Source organism: Fusarium redolens, assembly GCF_020744475.1.
Source record: "Fusarium redolens strain MPI-CAGE-AT-0023 chromosome Unknown BKA55scaffold_8, whole genome shotgun sequence".
NCBI lineage: Eukaryota > Fungi > Ascomycota > Sordariomycetes > Hypocreales > Nectriaceae > Fusarium > Fusarium redolens.
This window is the reverse complement of record NW_025763671.1, coordinates 2,100,728-2,119,677: the sequence shown is the minus strand read 5'-3', so window position 1 is coordinate 2,119,677 and position 18,950 is coordinate 2,100,728. Positions and strand designations below refer to the sequence as shown.

Below are 18,950 nucleotides of genomic sequence, written 5' to 3'. Positions count from 1 at the left end.
GGATATTCCTAATATCCTAAGGTATTATAAATAAAATAAGTTATTAGCTATAACTAAAGGTAAAAGCTTAGCTTAAGGTAATAAGTATTATTATATTAATATTACTTAATATTATATAATATAATTTAAATAGAAACTATTAATATATAATAATTAGGTTTTTTAAATAAATAAACTAATTTATATTAAGTTTATATTTATATATTATATAAGATATAATATTAAGTAATATAAAGTATTATATCTTTTAATAATTAAGTAATATATATTAAGCTTATTAATATAAAAATACTTACTAATAATTAATAAGTAAAGTTTTATAAAAGTATTAATAAATATAATTTATATACTAAAGGTAGCCTTATAGCTTAATAAAGAATAAAAGTAATTTAATAATTAAATCTTTAAGGAATATTAATAATTTATAGTAATTTAATCTTAAAGTATTATAATTTAAATAATTTAATAGAAAAGGATTACTTAGAAAAAGAAGTAATCCTTTTATAATTAGTAGAAATTATAAGGACTATATAATATAATTATATAGGTTATAATATTATTAAAAAAGACTTAATTAAGGGATTTAAAGCCTTAAAGAAGTTAAAATTAAATATAATAAATAAAAATATAAAAATAAAAAAGCTAAATATAAATTAATAGTTATTATTTAAAAGTTAATAAAAAAACTTAAATCTTAATAATAAACCTAATAAAAAGAGTTATTATTTAAAAAGAAATATTATATATTAAGTAATTATTATAATACTTAAAAGAAAAAGAAGAAAAAAGATCTTAAATTAAAAAGAGGTTATATTTTATAAAATATATACTTAATAATAAATTATATTATTATATACTTAAATTATTATAATTTATTAATATTACTATTACTTAATAATATTATTATAAATTATTAATATAATATAAAACCTTAAGGTAAAAAGTTAATTAAAAAAACTTATAATTAAAATAATAACCTATAAATAATTAAATTAATAAAATATAAATTAATTAAAATTATAAAACCTTAAATAAAGTTACTTTTCTTAAAAAGAAATATAAAATCTTAATTTATAAAGGGAAAAGACTAAATTAATAATAGCCTTAAAATAATAAAATCTTATTATTTTAAGAGGGTATATTAAACTATTAGGTATTAATTAATAAGGTGTTTTAATTAAAAGAGCTATTTTTCTTAAAATAAAAAAGTTATATAATATTTTACCCCTTTTTTAGAAATTAGCTAGGCTATACTAAAAAGGCCCTAAATAGACAGTTTAATAAATCAAGCAACAGTTTAATATAACCTATAAAATCACCAAGTAATTCTCATAATTACCTAGTAACTACCTTAAGTATATAAACTATACTTATTAGCACTTTTATAAAACTTAGCTTACTAGCTATTAATATAACTTCTTTATATTAATTAAGCTTAATATATATTAAATTTATTATTAAGAAATATAATACTTTAATAATACTTAGTATATACCTTATATAATCTATTAATAATAAACCTAGCATAGCTTAGTTTACTATAATTAGAACCTAACTATTATAACCGAGGTTATAATATAGGATGTTAAGGCGAATGCCGATGTTGGCCGCATCCTCTAGGCTTGAAACACGATAAGGCCAAGCCGCTAAGGAAGGGGAGGCTCTACAGATAGGAGAGATTTCCAGAATAGGAATTTGTTTAATTGTGACCTGTTCGGTACAAGAAATGTTGCTTGCCCTCTAAGGAGACACTTTGAAGAGGTACCTCTGAGTTCATGAAGTCTGCCGCTTTCCAAGCCAGCACTAGCTGCTTCTGTCCAGTGTTCATATTCCCTGCTCAAGAAGCCCTTCTTGGGCGCGAAACCTTCTGGAATCACATGCAAGCAGAACATGATCGTAAATGTTGCGAGCACGAGACACGAAATACCCACCCTGCCATCCTACAAAGGCCCTGTTATGACTCACACTCTTACCATTTCCATGGGCATGGTGGGGCTGGTTCATATCCCGAAACGGCTATTGTCGCCTCGCTGCAATTACGGCAAACCCGAGACTGCTCGTCCCATGGGCTCCTGAGGGATAAAATGGCATCGCCATGTAACTGGGCATAGCATTGAGTTTGCGATGCGAGCATTTACCTGAGCAGAACCATACAGAGCCGCATACGCCATGGCTGACCCCGGGCCAAAGATCAGGGTCAAGACGACGATGCCGACCCTTCCGCTTGCGACGCCGCGGGCCAGCATCAAGACGGAGCGGCTGGTGCTGCGGCCGCTGTCGCATGAGGACCTGGCCGACTACCACGCTCTGCGCACGCAGCCCGAGGTGGTCGAGTATATGCCGACGGGGCGGGCGGACCGGGACCTGGATGAGACGCGGGCGGTGCTGGACCGCGTCGCCGGCCCGGGCCGTGAGGCCGACACCTTCGTCTGGGGCGTGCGGCTGGCGGCGACGGGCGACTTCATCGGCGCCGGCGGCGTGTACGGCGTCGACGCCCGGACCCGCTGGCCCTCGCTCGGCTACTACGTGCGCCGCGAGCACTGGGGCCGCGGCTACGCCTCCGAGGCCATGGCCGCCGTCGTGGCCGCCTGGTGGCGCCTGCCCCGGTCCCCGGGGGTGGAGATGGAGCTCGACCCCTCGTCGGTCGGGAGCGCCGTCGCCGCCGGCGAGGAAGTGCCCGAGCGCCTGTTCGCCTTCATCGCCTCCACCAACGCCGGCAGCATCGGCGTCATGAGGAAGCTCGGCTTCTGCAAGTTCAAGGACTGGGGTGTGCTGGATAGCCGCGCGGGCTATGAGGGTCAGATGGTCACCCTGGTTGGATTCCTACTCCAGCGGCCTGCTGAGTAGGATTTTTGAAACGCCGATTTCTTGATAGTAATTTGCAAATTTCTGATGAGTTAAATATATTAGACAGTCTCTTTGCTAGCACCAGAATTCTACAACTAAAACTCGACTTCGAAATGCCTTTAACTACAACCATGGAGCTAAACAAAACAAAATGTTGGCTGGCTATTAAACTAGTCGATCAGAGATAGGGTCCCATGATTTCTCGTGTCTTGTCCCAGATGATCTGGTCGCCTTCCTTCTTAAGCTGCGCCATCACCTCGGTCGGGTGGACACACCGCATCTTGCCGTTCACGCAGAAGAAGCCACCACCGGGGCCGTCCTTGGGGGCCCGGCGCTGGTGATGAGGTAGAGGCACCTCTTGGACGAGGCCTCGGGGCTCATGGCGCCGGCCAGCACGGCCAGGGGTTCCAGCGCAGACAGAGGATGGGGCCCCAGCGCTTGCCGCCCTGATTCTTGGTTATGATGCCTGTGCGGACGGTGCCTAGGTGGTTGTTGACGAGGACGACGCCGCGCCAGGGAGACGGTATTAAGCGTGGTCACGACCCAGGCCGCGCTAAATACGCCAAAGTTCTGCGGCCACTAAAGCGTTAAGTCATTAAGTAGAATAGCCACTAACTTATCCTCTGCGGCCAAGATACTAATAATATATAGGCTATATATAAACCTCTCTATAATAGTAGCTTATAGTAATAGTATTACTATTATAGTAAATATAGCCTTTATCTAATAGTTAAGTATTAAAGATGCCTTAAGGCCTTTAAAGGTTTTATTATATATATAAATATAAATTTAAACCTTAAAGGTAAAATTAATAAATTAGTTATATACTTATTAATTTAATACTTAAATAGCAAAAAGCTAATATAAAAAAATAAAAAGTTAAGGCTCTTTTTATAACTTATAATTATATACTAATTAGTAAATCTTACCTTTGACCCTGGCAAAGGGACGGGATATGTATCACGGACTAATGCTAGCTTCGTGAGTCCTTTGAGCTGGCTGAGATGGTGGCGAAGTTTGTCATGATCTACGAGCCACTGGTGTCGCCACCCAAAAAATTTTCCAGCACAGAGGCTCAGTTGCTCCAGAGAAGCAAGTTGTCCAATTATTCGTAGGGACTCTTCAGGGATTTGAGCGTTGGGTGCTCCTCCCCATACTAGGAATAAAGACGCGAGGTTGCTGAAGTCGAGGCTGCTGAGTGTCGGGATAATAAAACGATCGAGATATGCTGTATCCCCCAAGGCCAATTTGCTCTCGTGGATATACAGTCTGCGTATTCCTGTGTGCCGTGAGATGAACTTTGCAATGCGTTTACAAGCTGAAGCCTCTCGTGGCAGATGAGCAACAGTAAAGGCTCCAAGATCTCGTAAAGGCTCGCAATCCAAGGTCGAAGGATCATCTAATATCTTGACGGGTAAGTCAAGGGACTTGAGAGGCGCTGCGAGAAAAGATGAAATAGCAACGCTGTCGAGTTTGAGAAAGTTCAGCCGCAAGTATCTCAGGCGAGGAAATGATATGGCCGTCTCTCCGATCGAATCAGGAACGCCATCATGTCTGATAAGTTCCAAATAAGACCAAGACAGAGACTCAAGTGTTGGCGAGTAGAGGTGGAACAAGGTTGAGAAAAAGGTTGCAAGGTGATGCGTTGTAGTCTTGCCTTTCCCTTCAAGTTCATACCATTTATCCAACGCCATACTAACGTCGAGATTCAACGACCTAAGTGGCCAGGCCGTGGGTGTTAAAAGTGGTTTTAACGACCAGGCGTCGTCAATTGCCAGCTTGTCCAGCTCGATATGCCGCGCCGTGCACCGCGTTATCGTTTCGAAAAAGGTCTTATCCAGAGAATACCCATCTCCCCAGCTGAGAGTTTCAAGGTTCGGCAATGCTGAGATGGCCTCGACTGCAGCTGTTCGCACCACCACATACTTCTCACCCGCTTCCTTGTAGAGTATCTTTCGTTGTTCGATGGTGACTGATCCTGCGTCATCACCAAAAATTGACTCATAAAGCTCTCGATGAGAATTTGCAACATAGTCCGGACGAGATGCAAAACTCTGCGGATACAAGCACCAATACCGGGTTTGGATAACTGAGTCGACTTGTCCATCGCAAGCTGGGAAGCGAGTTGCTGTGCCGGGGGACTGTAATCGAAATGCGCCTCGGAGAATTGACAGTAGCGTGCAAGTTGCTGACATTCACTGTTGACCAGCGCAAGGGAGGCCAGCGATGTCTTGTCATCGCTTAACAGGTCGACGCCAGGTCGGCCGAACTTGCTCATCATCAAGCTGGATACGTCGCGGTCAATATCGAAAGACATTGTGACTAGTAATTGAGATGTTGTAGTGCAAAGCGTAAGGGTTGGGAGGTCCTGATGAAGAAGTTAGCGTAAGTGAACTCGTTTTTCGATTGACAGACCTATAATTAATTACCTGGAGTACAACCAATTAAAGTTGCCTACCCGGTAATAGTCTCATAAGGATCTTGATTTCTAAAGTTGGAACATCTCAGTGAGATATAAGAACAATATAAACAAGGAGTTAGGATCTGATTCTTATATAATTAATGTCTGCTTTTGGATTGAGGCCACCTGTTTACTTAGATCTTAAGGTTTGTGGCAGCAGCTCTATGATCTGTTGACTGTATATTAAAGTTGTCATGATTTTATGGCGTAGTGTACAACGCCTTATTTCATGCCATTGACTCATTAATAAAACACTCTTATTGTGTCACTTTATGTGTGGCTACGGCATTAATTCTCTCTTCATAAGTAATGTCTTGCTTAAATAGTTTAGATAGTTGCACTCTACTATGTGTTTATGTCGATTAGAGAGCTACATTATAATACCCCGCTTAAGAGATCATCAACTGGCCGCCAATTCATTGCCATTTGTTATCCTGTGGAATGAAATTATCCATATTATACTACCTGTACTCGTGTCCTTATTATCTGTGTTGGCAGCCTAAAATTTAACCTTATGGACAGCAGTCATCTACATAGTCTAATATTATCTATACTCACCTGAATTATAAATACCACCCTCTACTAAGATGATCTTGGTCAAACTTACGCAGTCTCAGTTTCTTTGTCTAGGGAAACTTCGGCAGATCTTGACACAATTAAAGAAGACGTGAATGGTCTTGAAATAAGCTCCTGTTTGCTGAGACAATTAGTGTAGCAGGTCTGAGTGTTGAACATGAATCCTGTCACTGGAGATAAGATAGTCGGCATATTGGTTGTGTCTGACAGCCAAGCCGGCTGCTTGGCCGTTAAGTGGATTGATGTCGGCTTGGCACCAGTGGGATGCATAAAAGTCAGGCTGAATGACCACAGAACAGGCTAAGCGAGATGAACCGTACCACATTGGCGCATCTGACACTGGCGTGCTGATGGATAAAAGTCGCATTGTTCCTGCATCCATCGTAAGCTCACCACATATTGTACATACGAGCTATGAACAAAAATGTTGGGCTTCAATCGAATAGTGCAGCTGCACATAGTCTTGTGCTGGCTTCTGACTCTATGCCTCGCAAAAGATGACGAAAACTATGACAACTCGACTAATTATAGGCCTCGCAACGTTACAGGCCTCGGTGACTTTTATCAATGGGTCGGATCGTGAGTTTTCCCGCGGCAACAAGGGAAGATGACTTGACTAACTGATATCCTAATAGTTACTATAACGCGACTGCAGAGGTCGAGCTGAAACCTGTCTTTGGAGACGTCTGGAATGAGACCCTGTTCGGTGCTAACTACACGGATAATCTATGTTCTGAGCTAAAGAACTCTACCCAAACCGTCAAATACGACGCCATTCTGAGTATCCTTGAGAAAGGCCGCTGGAACGCTGGAAGTAACTCTGTTATCTTCTGGCTAACGCTTATACCAAAATCCTCAGCGCCGTTTAATGTATCCTCCCTGGGTGCTGATTTTACATATACATCTCAATCTAGGGGACTTCAATTTCCCCTGTATTCTGTTTAGTGAGTCTAGTTTTGTGCTCTTCACTCCCAACTTGCTGACATTGAACTAGTCCAAGCCCAGGCGGATATTGGCGCCCCAAGGAAGGGAGGGGTCCTGATATTTTCAACTTTACGACTAGCCAGACTAAATCTGGAGCCTATAACCTCAGCGCAATACTTGAACGCAACATGCCGGAATCGTATTCGTCGAATCTAAACCTCAGCATGCCAGTATGCAACACTACTGAGCTCAGCGGCGACTACAGCGTCGGGGTGCAGGAGCTCCAATCTTGGGATACGGAGGGCTGGGATGACTTTCAATACCCTAATATCAGCGTTCAGTTCGACGATAAGACAGCGAACCTGACTATGGATGCTGTCTTCTCTGCGAGTCCATATGTGTGGCCTAACGTGAGTGAGTGGTCGGGGCCTACAATAGGCAGCCCCGGTGCCACTGGCTTCATACAAATTCGCGTCTCTGGGGTTCTGGATACATACCACTCGGATTTACTCAGCCTCAATGACACGAAACCTGTGTGGTTGCGTACTGTGGGCTTTGGGAACGATTCATCGAACATTGGATATGACAGCGGGACTACTAAGCTGTCGTCTGAGTGTACTGTTGCTATCATAGCCATTACCATTTGTATCACCATGTTCTTATAAAAGGCTACAAGTCCAATAGCTAGCTGGTTGGTTAATATTGAAATCATTCTATGTTGTCCAAAGCTCTAGGTCCTGAATTTCATGCTATGTCATAGTCACCCGGCAGCGGTCGATTAGAGTCGACCATGGCTTCATCTGTGAAGTCGAAGGTCGTGGAGAACTTGAATGGGCCACTGAAATCTGATATCAAACGAATGTGTTAGCCGTGAGCTTTGCTATTATTGGCACGATCTTACCCATGTAGAACGGCTCAGAAGATTTATCTGCAGACTCATTGGATGAGAACCGAGGAGGCTTAGGTATGGTAGCGCTTGGCTGATTTGATTGGAAATTTCTCAGCGAGTAATGCGAATGAGTAGTTGTTGAGGTGGGCTTCAAACTCGGTTCTCCAGTTCCATCTTTGAGGATTGAGGATGGTGTTGGAGGTGCTTGCGAACGCTTGGACATCAGCTGAACGACCGGTTCGCAGAAAACACCGGGACACTCTTCTTGAAGTCGTTTTTGGAGTGAGTTTGGAACCTTGACGTTGGCCTCTTCAAGCCGCTCCAGCAAGGTCTTAATGATATTCTCCAAGCTGCCAATTCTCTTCTTGTGTTTCTCCTCCAGCTGAGCATTTCTCTCGTTCGCAGCCTCCAAGTCGGTTTCTAAAGATATTCTTTTTTAGTCCCTCTCCTCTATATCTCGCATCAGAGCATCGCGTATGTCAGCACCTCTGGGTCGGAACTGCTGTTTACATGGTCGTAGTGCTGTGTTATGCTCATATCCGACACCGGTGTAGAAGCCGGGATCGGGCGAGTTCTCCCCTGGGTTGATAAGACCCCAAATAAAAGACCATCTGGTATCGTTGGGGAGTGATTGCCACGACGGACAGTTTTCAGTTCGGCGGTGATGCGGTATTTCATCGTTTGGATTGCCAGAACAAGTGGTACCAATACACCGAGGTTCGCAAGTTTCTGATTTATGTCGCTTCCGCACATTATCGGGCTTCCTTTCGTCCTCTGGGACATGGACCTGCGTACAGCAATCTGTATATATGACGATACGGTGCTTAGATCGAAGACATCTTAAAAGCTCCGATATTGTCGTATTAGTACCCTGGCACTTTTGTGGTTGGTGCACAGGACAAGGCATCTGTATGCGACCTTGAAAAGACGCCATGGCCTCTGGATTGGATGGGTTCTTCTCTTGACGAAACTCCTTCCGCGAAGGCTCATCGCCATCGTCTTCTTGAGACGACCCAGCTCTTGTCGGTTGGGAACGCTTGGAGTTTCTCTCGAAACCAGAAGCACTAGTAGTCGTCCCGCTCTTGGGAGAGGTATCGGTCCCAGATCCATCAGTAAGAGGTGTCGATGAGTATGTGGTCTGCATAGGACTTCCCTCGGCTAACCAAGGCTCATCGAAACTGGACTCGCAGTCCTGGTGGGACAGAATTCGGAATAGCTCCATTATGAGAGCTCTTGATCTCGTCAAGCTCTCTCCTAGTACAAAGTCTCGAGGTATAGTCTCAAGACTGCAGGAACTAGATCCAGGACTATGAACTGAAAGCGATGGAGATGGTGGACTATGAATTGAAAGCGATGGAGATAGGGCAAAAGCTGCGTCCTTTGTCGAGATGATCCACTCTATCATGTCCTTCTTCTCTCCAAGGTGTTTCAAGTTACCCTCAGAAAGTTCATCTGTACTCTGTCCCTGCTTGGTATGAGTACTTGGGATGTTTGTAAGGGGTGAAGAAGAGCACGTCCTGACGCAGCTCAATTTATCATCAGTGTCCGGCCTGGTAACTATTTGGTCTTCTGAATTGACGGCTAGAGACTGATTAGGTGCATCAAGTACTGATTCTCCAACGCCGACCGGAATACCTGTTGCAGCTGGTTTGCCTTGTTTCGTTTCTCGAACGCTGCAAGGGTCAGAGTGCATGGTCGATAGGGGGACATAGCGGCTTGAATCCCAGTTCTGGGTGGCTCTCCCGAGCCCAGTGTAGGTAGTTGACACACGCTTGACAAGACGCATGTCTGCGACTTCACGAAATCGTAATGGTTCGTGCCGTCTGGTGGGTAGCTGTAGTGCTGGGACTAAAGGCGGTTCTGCCCTGGTTGAATAGCCTCGCAAGGAACTGCTTAACCGATGGCCCGAATTAATTGAAAGTGGGGTTTCCCAAGGACCGCAATGTCGTTGTGACGAATTGGAGTAGTCCAGTTGGTGTAATTGCATGTTCATGTCTGATCTTGCAGAAGGATACGAGCTCGAAAAAGTTCTGTCGTCAAAGCCGATCGAAATCGCCAGAGATCCAAAGGGGTCCCGCATGTGCGGTGAACTTCCGTATCCGCTATCTCTATCTGAGGGCGAGCGTGAAATTACGGTTTCACAACTCTTCGGCGGCTCTAGCACGGCTGGGGTTGAAGAGAAGCATGCTTCGCTGGGCGGCTGGGCTTTGCCGGCCGTGAGAGGACCTGAAGATTCCCTACAAATATCAGTGAGTTGGCAAAGCTAACCTCTCATCTCGATTGAAGAAAGAATGAAAAGAAACATGTAAGATTCAGACCAGCATACCAGATAGGTGTAAAAGACGAGGATCGTCTGATAAAGGCATTGGGATTGCATGTGAATCGCTCATCTTGTAGAGGTGCCCGAATGTCCCTCATAGTTGTTGCTTCAAAGATGCGGCCTATCTCGTTATGAGTGGTAGAAGAGTAGAATGAAGATTGGGAGTTGATTTGACTTGGAGGAAGGGCGGATAAGCACTAAGCAGTAGGTCTGTGCCAAGATCTAAGTTTATGTACTCTGACGATGCTTACAGCTATCCAACGATAAGATAAATGGCGGTATCAGTTATCAAACCAATTAGAACTACGGAATGACTGATTTGTGAGCTAGCTTTACCGTATTCAGAACTTTCATGCACAGTGACTCTACCTGACTTTGCAATATGCTCAGCCTCAAATACATAACAATTTGTCAGAGCAAAACAATTTGTTTGGCCCCCAATCAAACCCGCAGCATATCACCAGCCCAGAGCAAATCCCACCATCTAAGCTAGAACCCAGGTCTAATGGTCCCAAATTGCTTACCGTTGAACAATTTGGGGGACAGCATTCATCTGTTTTGCGGCTGACTTGTGAATAACAGTTTGTAGGAGAGGCTTTTGTCAGTATTGGTGGGTGGGCGATGACAAAATGTTTGCAGGTTACAGGCCGTATGAAGGAGAAGCCTTTGATATTATAGTTACCAAGCGGCCGAAGATAAAAAGGTCACGATGCATACTACACGGGGGAGGGAATAGTTTAGCAGCTGCGCGTTCAGTTCTTTGCCGACATGGCTGTTGACGCAAACAACGCAAACTTTTTACGACTGATACCTCCACTTAACGACGCTGGACCAGTGGCTGAATCTGCCGAACAACGCCATTTGATGCCAATTCCAGGAATCTGGGTTGGTTTTATTAAACGAGGGCGCAGCTTCCTCGATACTACACCCCAAATGCCAGATACCGAGCAACAGATAAAAGCGCTGCAAGAGTATCACCAACAGAAATTCACTCCCTTTGAGCGATTCATTCGAAAGTGGATTTTCTGTCAACATCCCATCGTGCTTATAGGAGAACTTTATGGGGTTAATCAATCTCGTCGACCCTATGTGTTCAGAAGCGTGCTAACAAGTAGCACCAGGATCAATCCAACGACTTGGAAGGACAATACTTTCCACGAGAAGTTCAATTTGAAAGACTTCAAAAATCTCAGGTGCTTACCAAGGGCTTCTTGCGTCCGCAGTCTCTTCGTGAGAACATGAGGTTTTTCCATCAACGCAGCTACTTTAATGTTCGCTCATTGAACCACTTGAATGTGCGGAAGGTTCTTTGCGTTGGTTATGAAGTCAAAAGGGCCAATTTGATCGGGCCCCTGTTGGTCTCCTTATGTTTTTCCTTTGTTACAGCGGCTGTTGCAGCTGTGGTGACGCAGAGTATATCTACTGGAGTTGGAATTGGTGGTACTGTCGAGGCCACCCTTGTTTTAGTGTGGTCATATACTATGTGGTATCTTAAGTAGAAGATTGAATTATGGTTTCCTCAATTTATAAGCCGTGGATGATGGAACGAAGTTACATATGCTCATGTCAATTTGAACTGTCTTGTCTTTAGCCTTGAACAATGAACTCATATGGTTAAACTTCCATTTAATAAAAACCAATCAATCTCTCCAGAACTAAGGTTTGAATATATCTGGCTTCTCTGTAGGAGGTCCGCCCCAAGCCAGTTAAGGATCGCTGGTCGATTGCACTGTAAAGTGAGATCCCAACATGAAGGAATAGCAGCTGAAAAGCTGATCTTCGATCTAGTGCTATAATTGGCCTAAGTCTAGAATTAAAGTGGATCATAACGAGGCCTTAAGCCAATGAATAATGTTCGATCGGCAGGGGAGCGTCTTAGTCATATCCCAAAATGGAAAGCAGCACGTCGAGGCTCGGATTCGCATTTATTTGACGGGATTAGTGTCAGAAACAGTAAACATAAGGTGAAGTCGACTTCGCTGACTTTCGTTATTGACCATGGAATATGCGGTATATAACACGCAAAGTGCCCAGAAGATAGTTCGGACTAAAAGTAATTAAGCTTCTACGTTCAATTTCATCTTCACTTACTACCAGTCGTTATTTGACAATGGAACTCTCCAACAAAGCCGCATACCTTCTCAGCCCGAACAGTCCCCTGATCGAGGTCAAACCTGCACCTGTCCCACAGCCTGGACCAAATGAACTACTCATCCAAACACAAGCCGTTGCTATCAACCCAGTTGACGCTGTCAAACAGTCCATGGGCAACATGATGTTTGAGTGGCTCACCTATCCCCTTATCCTCGGTTACGACGTAGCCGGTCAAGTCGTCAAAACTGGCGTGGACGTTACTCGATTCAAAGAGGGAGACAGAATCGTGGGAGTGGCAGCAGGTATGGATAAGCGCGGAAGAAGACCTGATGAAGGCGCTTTCCAGCAGCTTGTCGTAATCAGAGAGCATTTGGCTATAAAAGTGCCTGATGGTATGAAGAGCGCTGATGCCAGCGTCTTATCTCTCACTGCGGTTACCGCTGCGTGCACGCTGTTTCAGGAGGATCAACTAGGTCTTCAAATGCCGCAGATCAAGGCGCACCGTGAGCCTACTGGGGAGACAGTCCTGGTTTGGGGGGCCAGCACGAGTGTGGGGAAGAACGCCGTACAACTTGCTGTCGCGGCTGGCTACGATGTTATTGCTACGGCGTCACCCAAGAATTGGGAAGCCGTGCGTGGTCTCGGTGCATCTGCAGTATTCGACTATCGCAGCTCGTCAGTCATAGACGATGTGGTGACAAGTCTGAAGGACAAGAAGTGCGCAGGTGCCGTAGCCATCGGACAAGGTTCCCTGGCAAAGTGTGTCGACATTATCAATAGGATCCCTGGTGCTGCGAAGAATGTCGCACAAGTCACGATTGATATGCCGGCGTCGCCGCCAACAAGCAAGTTATCTATGATTCCATTCGTCGTACAGTACCTCTGGTTATCTTCAACAAACAGACTCAAGGTCTTGAGCAGCGGGGTTCGAAGCAAGTTTGTATTCGGTACAGATATCATCGAGTGGGATATTGATGGGAAGATGTCGCAGTATCTCAGCGAGGCATTAGATGTTGGGGAGTATGTTCTGCCTTCCGAGGCTTGCGTCATCGGAACAGGTTTGGGGATGATTTCCCAGGGACTGGATATGGTGCGAAACGAGAAGTCTGGAAAGAAGATTGTAGTTGTGTTGGAGTGAGGAAGCTTTGTTTCTCCCATATATCAACTGTTTAGAATGTTCTTGCGTATAATCCGAAAAATATCAATCTCAACTCGCATGAGTACATGTAATCAGCTAGTTGAGATCCTCTCGCCGCCGTTGTTCTCATCGAATAGCACAGAGAAGCAAGTGGTCGCAAGTGAATCAATTCCGATTTGGGAGAGAAAGTCGGAGTACTCGGGGAAAGGAAACTCAAAGTACAACCTCAACCTAGAGGCAAAGTCTAAACCACATTGTAGACCATATACATTAAACTTATACATTAAACTTAATCTACCTTTAGCGCGTCGTGTTAAATTTTCGTAAAACAAGAACAAGACAAGTAAACAAGACAAGAGAAAAGCCACCAGCGATGTCCGCCCAATCCCTTCTTATCCATGGACTTTCCATGGGAGTACAGAGTACATGCCAAGACGACGCTCAAGTTTCAGGTACATAGCTTGTCTAGAAAGACGATTGGCTGGGATTAAGAATTCAGGGTCCCTGTCTCATGAGAAACCTCCATAGGCGCCCACTCGGCAAATGGGAATTAATACTACATTCTGAATGGTCACAATATCTGCACCTTATGGATCTACCGAGGCTAAAGATGATTCTCAATGACGAATTTTACGACAAAGAAATGATCTGCACTGAACCGCCCTGACATTGCAGTCGTTTAGGTGGATCAATTGACCACGCAAGACCATTTATTATGCTCAACACTCGTTCGCAAGATAGCCCGAGAGCCCGACGACCGGATTTCGGGTTTCGGTGCCTTCCGTGGTAGCAGTGTAGACAAGCTTATGAATTCGGAAATGATATAAGACTTCAAAGCGAGCTCCCAGTTAGCTACCAATCCAACATTGTGTCAACTTTATCACTTCATCTCCACCCACTGCTCAATCTACAATATGAAGAAAACATCCGAACGGACAGTCATAATTGCGGGAGGAGGTATATCCGGCCTTTCCCTCGCCAATATGCTGGAAAAAGCTGGCATACGCTACATCTTGCTGGAATCGTACGACAAAATCGCTCCCCAGGTTGGTGCAAGCATCGGTCTTCACTCAAACGGACTTCGAATCCTTGATCAGCTGGATTGCGCCGAGGATCTTATGTCATTAGTCGATATTCCACTCAACAATAGTTACATACGATATCCCGATGGTTTAGTGATCAGACACCATAGCGGTGTCCAGGATCAATTGATTGAGAGGTAAGCCAGAGAAAAGTCTCCAGAAAGGTACGCTAATGGCTTCCTCCCCAGACATGGCTATCCTACCATCTTCATCGACAGGCAGATGCTGTTACAGGCTTTGTATGATAAGCTCGAATCAAAAGCCTCAGTACATCCTGCTCAAAAAGTGGTTTCAGTTCTGGAGATAAACGACGGGATCCAAGTTACAACAGATAAAGGCAAAGTTTTTGAAGGAGACATTCTGGTTGGGGCCGATGGTATCTATAGCACCGTTCGGGAGGAAATGTGGCGCATTGCATCACCTGGATACTTTCCTGCTGACGAGTGGTCAAGCGTACCATGCTATTACAAGTGCATATTTGGCATTTCACGCCCCATCGAGGAACTTGAGGAAGGTGGCCACTATGTCTACAACGATGGCTTTTCCTATCTCGTTCTGGTCGGCCCTGGAGGGAGGTTATACTGGTTTCTTTTCGTCAAATTGCCCGTTCCTCTATATGGTCAAGATATCCCGAGGTACACGAAGCTTGATGAGGAGAAGCTGGCTCTACAACATGCATCCGATCACGTCACTCCGGAGGTTACCTTTGGTCGGCTATATGAAGCTAGAACTAGCTCCACGCTGACTCCACTCCATGAATACGTATTCGAAAGGTGGCATTACAAACGCATCATCACTATTGGCGATGCAGCTCACAAGGTATTAGGTCTCTACCAATATCTATCTCCTAGTACTAATCGAGCGCGCATAGTTTGAACCTTTGACTGGTAATGGAGGTAATTCTGCCTTTGAGACTGCCGCATCACTTGTGAACCACTTAACTTCAGACGTGTGTTCAGACTGGAGCACTTCGGAGATCGAAACCGCCTTCGCCGCTGTACAAGAGGAGCGTTTCCAGAGAGTGCAGTGGCTCGTCAACGATGCCCACAAGACCCAGCAAATGCAAGCTATGGCAACACCTTTCCTAGCAACTATTGGTCCTATCTTGGCTCGTCTTTTAAGCACACAAACGGTACTCCAAATAGGTGGTTGTAAAGCCGTCGGTGCAACACGAATCAACAGCATTCCTGTACCTCAGCGAGAACGCACTATCCCTTTCAACGATGAGCTACCTTCCCGTCCTCTTTCTTGGAGCTGGCTTCCCGTAGGTCTAGGGGTACTGAGTCAGGCAGCGTTATTCAGGCTCGCGACTCGGATCCTTGGTCCCCTGGAGATTCCAACCACTTTTGGCGGCGAGCCTCTGGTGAGGTATTATACGGGGTTCAGAATCCCGGATAAGATCTTGGGACACCTGGTTGCTGTTTTTGGAGTCCCCCTTGCGTCGAATAACATGGCGGCGAACCTGCAGTGGATTTCTTTTACGCCATTGTTGTTGTCGACCACCCTTGACTGGACCTTGGAGAGCTACCGTGTCGGTTCTAAAGGACTCCTTACTTCGTTGTAAGTCGTGCAGAGTACAGGCAGGTATTCACATTTAACAGCTAACATAATTGTGATTTAGTTCATCGATCTTCAGCACCATTTACCAAGTGAAGGCGGTTGGACGCATTGCGCCTTTGTATCATTTGATTTCTGCATGCGAGCATATTCTAGGAGGCTCTATCAGTCCAATTACCGACCGTTCCATTGACAAGGAAGTCGTCGAATCGTTTGTGCCCGGTATCACCCTGGGATATGTCATACCTACTGCCCTGATGCTGTGGCCTTTCAAGAACAAGGCCACTTGGCAGAGGTTTACTGCCTTTTGGCAGCCATTCCCCGTCTACGTCGGCCTTACTACTATGTGTCTTTCGGCTGTTCTACGCAAACAGCGGGCCAGCAACACGCCTCAGCCCAGAACCTCGAAAAAGAGTAGAGGGTCCAGGAAGCGAAAGGCGGAAACCCACTCACTATTGAGATCTGTTTACGTGGTGGGAACCGCAGCTACAGCACTTGTCCATCTCTATACCCTCTATCGCACAGCTTCAAGTTCGAATCTCAGCTTTTCCGGTGTTTTCGGCAGCATTAGATATTTAGTGTCTGGTGCGTATCCGTCTGATCCGGCAGACAAGATCCATGTATTTTTACAGCGAGACATGTTCTTGAATGCCGCTTCCGTTCTTGCAAATAGCATCTACCGAACTCTAGATCTGCGACGCTTAGGGTACATCACTAGCAATGAAGCTTTGGGGGCTTCATTAGCTGTGTTGGTTGCACAACCGGTGCTTGGACCAGCTGCAGCTCATATTGGGTTTCTCGGGTGGAGAGAGGAGGTGTTTATGAGGATCGATAGACGGATTGGTGCCTGTAACTAAAGCGAGGTGTTTATTGTGCGTATAAGAGCCAGGATTATAAAGTTCGCAGTATATAAAATTCATCCAAAGAATGGCAGCAGAAGCAGTATTGTTAGTATGGCGCTCATAGAAGATATATTTCTGCAATGCCACAAACGGCGAGAAGACTTATTCTTGAATCAAGGGGCACAGATAAACTAAGTAAAGAGCGTGCTAACTTTACCCTTAATTTTCCTAAGTTTACGTAAGTATTCTCATCACTTGAAATTATGGTCTTGATTTTTCTGACGTCGCTTAGCTGCAATGACTTTCTTTCTTCATCTATCATGTAATGTGTCGGACGGGTTCTTATTCACTCTAAAACTGCCTATTTAATCCTTCAATGACTCTATGCCCTCTTATCCTTATGCGCTGATCAAGTAGTGAAGGGGTTAAATTCAACACCAAGACGGTCAGCTTCAGCCTTCATCTTCTTGTTCTTCCTGGTCAAGTGCCACTTAATGATAGATGCAAGGGTAATACCAAGACCAGCAAAGACGATCTGCAAGATCATTGCCATAGTGTACCGAGGTTGATCTCTGTCGGGGAAGAAATAGGGTGAGATGACATTGCCGAGATGACCAAAGATGTTGACGATAGCACCACCAGCAGCTCGCTTCTCGGGAGTCTGACCAAGGGTCGAGACAGCCCAGGTGTACTGCAGAGTGTTGGCAGAGAAACAACCAGCAGCGTAGAGGAAGGTCATGGCGTATCGGACTGCAGCGTTGCCAGTAGCAACGGTGACAATGAAACCGATGACCGAGAAGGAGAGGGGGATGATGATGTGAAGACCTCGATCCTTTCTGCGATCAGAGTCCCATGACACGTAGAAAGTGCAGAGAGTTCCGAAGACATAGGGAGGGGCAGTCATGAGAAGTGAGGTAACGCTTTGACCGAAGCCTGTTAATCGTTAGATGCTGTCAAGTGATAAATGAAGAATGTAACGTACCAAGACCTCTGACAATGGTGGGGAAGAAGTTGTTGAAGCCATAAGACGAAGTGATGAAGATGTTCATAAACAAGAACATATAAAGCTTGAGATCGGTAACAGCAAGCTTAAGTCCATGCATGACAGTAGACTTCTCAGAGAACTCAACTCTATCATCGAGAATTCGCGCAGCAGCAAGCTTACGCATATCCTCGGTCATGTACCTTGTAGCGCCACCGGTAGGAGAGTCAGGGTAGTTAGGCAGCACGAAAAAGGCAGTGATAGCGAAAAATGCACTGGCAGCACCTTCAATGATGAAGAGCCACTTCCAGCCAGCGAGACCCATTGGGCCGTCGAGACCGGCAAAGACGCCAGCAGCGATGAGGCCGGAGAAGGCTTGGGCTAGGACAAGACCGGAGTATAGGAGGGCGACGCGGAGGGCAAATTCTCGACGGGTGTACCAGCAGGACATGAGGAAGACGGCCTAGATAATGTCAGGCATTGAGACGGAAAGTTGTTGGGGGGCAGAGGGACGTACACCAGGGAACAGAGGTGCCTCGACAATACCGAGGACGAACTGGACGCCCCAGAGGCCGCCAGCGCTGGTGCAAAGAACGGTCAATGCGGAAATAGCAGACCAGATGAATGCAGCGACAGGTAAAAAGATCGAAGGTCGGACACGAGTGATCAACATGTTGGAAGGCAGCTGAGCAAGCATATATCCAACAGTCAAAACCGCAACAGCAGTCTATACAAATTAGCTTCATCCCATAACCACTTCCATAGCAACATACCTGATAATCTCCCTCCCCAAGGTTAAGATCCTCATTGAACGAGTTCAAACGTGCCTGAGCAATGTTTGTTCTGTTCAGGTAATTGAACATGTACAAGATCCACAGCTGGGGAAGCATAAAGATGTCCAGCTTTCTCACAATCTTCTTCTCCAACTCCGCCGCGTTGGCCATGCCCAGACGCGCAACATGGTTGATGTCCGCAAAGCCCTCCGTCGTCTTCTCCTGCACGATAGAAGGGGTGTCATTGAGGGCTGAACCAATGTCCTTGTGGTCATCACCACCAACAGCTGGTTTTTCGTCAGACATGGTGAAGAACTACCTCGACACAGGGAACAAAAAAAGGAAGAATAAGGAGGACAGAGAGAAATGTCTGTCTACCGAGCACCCAAAACTCGACTTATCGCCCTGATTTTATACCCAGCTTAAAACTTCCTGATGTAAAACTCCACAGAAGAAAACAGGGTA

The 18,950-nt window shown here is 45.1% G+C and overlaps 9 protein-coding genes across 9 annotated transcripts; 5 read left to right on the top strand and 4 right to left on the bottom strand.

The window, feature by feature from the left end:
* The first annotated feature begins 1,584 nt into the window (after nt 1-1,584).
* BKA55DRAFT_569286 (uncharacterized protein) lies at nt 1,585-2,441 on the top strand. The gene has a single exon (XM_046192915.1). It carries the CDS (start codon nt 1,776-1,778, stop codon nt 2,109-2,111), a length of 336 nt encoding a protein of 111 aa, XP_046049696.1. The 5' UTR covers nt 1,585-1,775; the 3' UTR covers nt 2,112-2,441.
* BKA55DRAFT_690607 (GNAT domain-containing protein) lies at nt 2,170-2,847 on the top strand (the record flags this gene model as incomplete). Its single annotated transcript, XM_046199527.1, has 1 exon — nt 2,170-2,847. The coding sequence occupies one exon, from the start codon at nt 2,170-2,172 to the stop codon at nt 2,845-2,847; it is 678 nt and encodes a 225-aa protein (XP_046049695.1).
* A 789-nt stretch (nt 2,848-3,636) lies between these two features.
* Nucleotides 3,637-5,164, bottom strand: BKA55DRAFT_728537 (uncharacterized protein; the record flags this gene model as incomplete). Its single annotated transcript, XM_046201180.1, has 3 exons — nt 3,637-3,642; nt 3,777-4,960; nt 5,041-5,164. 3 exons carry the CDS (start codon nt 5,162-5,164, stop codon nt 3,637-3,639), a joined length of 1,314 nt encoding a protein of 437 aa, XP_046049694.1.
* Nucleotides 5,165-6,308: 1,144 nt separating this feature from the next.
* Nucleotides 6,309-7,473, top strand: BKA55DRAFT_539922 (uncharacterized protein; the record flags this gene model as incomplete). The annotated part of the gene is made up of 3 exons (XM_046190200.1): nt 6,309-6,463; nt 6,520-6,828; nt 6,879-7,473. 3 exons carry the CDS (start codon nt 6,309-6,311, stop codon nt 7,471-7,473), a joined length of 1,059 nt encoding a protein of 352 aa, XP_046049693.1.
* A 93-nt stretch (nt 7,474-7,566) lies between these two features.
* On the bottom strand, nt 7,567-8,027 carry BKA55DRAFT_378220 (uncharacterized protein). The gene has a single exon (XM_046185936.1). It carries the CDS (start codon nt 7,918-7,920, stop codon nt 7,660-7,662), a length of 261 nt encoding a protein of 86 aa, XP_046049692.1. The 5' UTR covers nt 7,921-8,027; the 3' UTR covers nt 7,567-7,659.
* BKA55DRAFT_378230 (uncharacterized protein) lies at nt 8,027-10,196 on the bottom strand. Its single transcript, XM_046185937.1, has 2 exons — nt 10,024-10,196; nt 8,027-9,934 (listed from the first exon to the last, which is right to left on the bottom strand). The coding sequence occupies exons 1-2, from the start codon at nt 10,113-10,115 to the stop codon at nt 8,134-8,136; spliced, it is 1,893 nt and encodes a 630-aa protein (XP_046049691.1). The 5' UTR covers nt 10,116-10,196; the 3' UTR covers nt 8,027-8,133.
* A 1,784-nt stretch (nt 10,197-11,980) lies between these two features.
* On the top strand, nt 11,981-13,365 carry BKA55DRAFT_569281 (chaperonin 10-like protein). Its single transcript, XM_046192914.1, has one exon. The coding sequence runs from the start codon at nt 12,128-12,130 to the stop codon at nt 13,247-13,249; it is 1,122 nt and encodes a 373-aa protein (XP_046049690.1). The 5' UTR covers nt 11,981-12,127; the 3' UTR covers nt 13,250-13,365.
* A 798-nt stretch (nt 13,366-14,163) lies between these two features.
* On the top strand, nt 14,164-16,745 carry BKA55DRAFT_738696 (uncharacterized protein; the record flags this gene model as incomplete). The annotated part of the gene is made up of 4 exons (XM_046201398.1): nt 14,164-14,468; nt 14,520-15,150; nt 15,203-15,891; nt 15,953-16,745. The coding sequence occupies 4 exons, from the start codon at nt 14,164-14,166 to the stop codon at nt 16,743-16,745; spliced, it is 2,418 nt and encodes an 805-aa protein (XP_046049689.1).
* A 323-nt stretch (nt 16,746-17,068) lies between these two features.
* BKA55DRAFT_728514 (major facilitator superfamily domain-containing protein) lies at nt 17,069-18,854 on the bottom strand. Its single transcript, XM_046201179.1, has 4 exons — nt 18,486-18,854; nt 18,230-18,439; nt 17,713-18,175; nt 17,069-17,663 (listed from the first exon to the last, which is right to left on the bottom strand). The coding sequence occupies exons 1-4, from the start codon at nt 18,789-18,791 to the stop codon at nt 17,140-17,142; spliced, it is 1,503 nt and encodes a 500-aa protein (XP_046049688.1). The 5' UTR covers nt 18,792-18,854; the 3' UTR covers nt 17,069-17,139.
* Nucleotides 18,855-18,950: the final 96 nt, after the last annotated feature.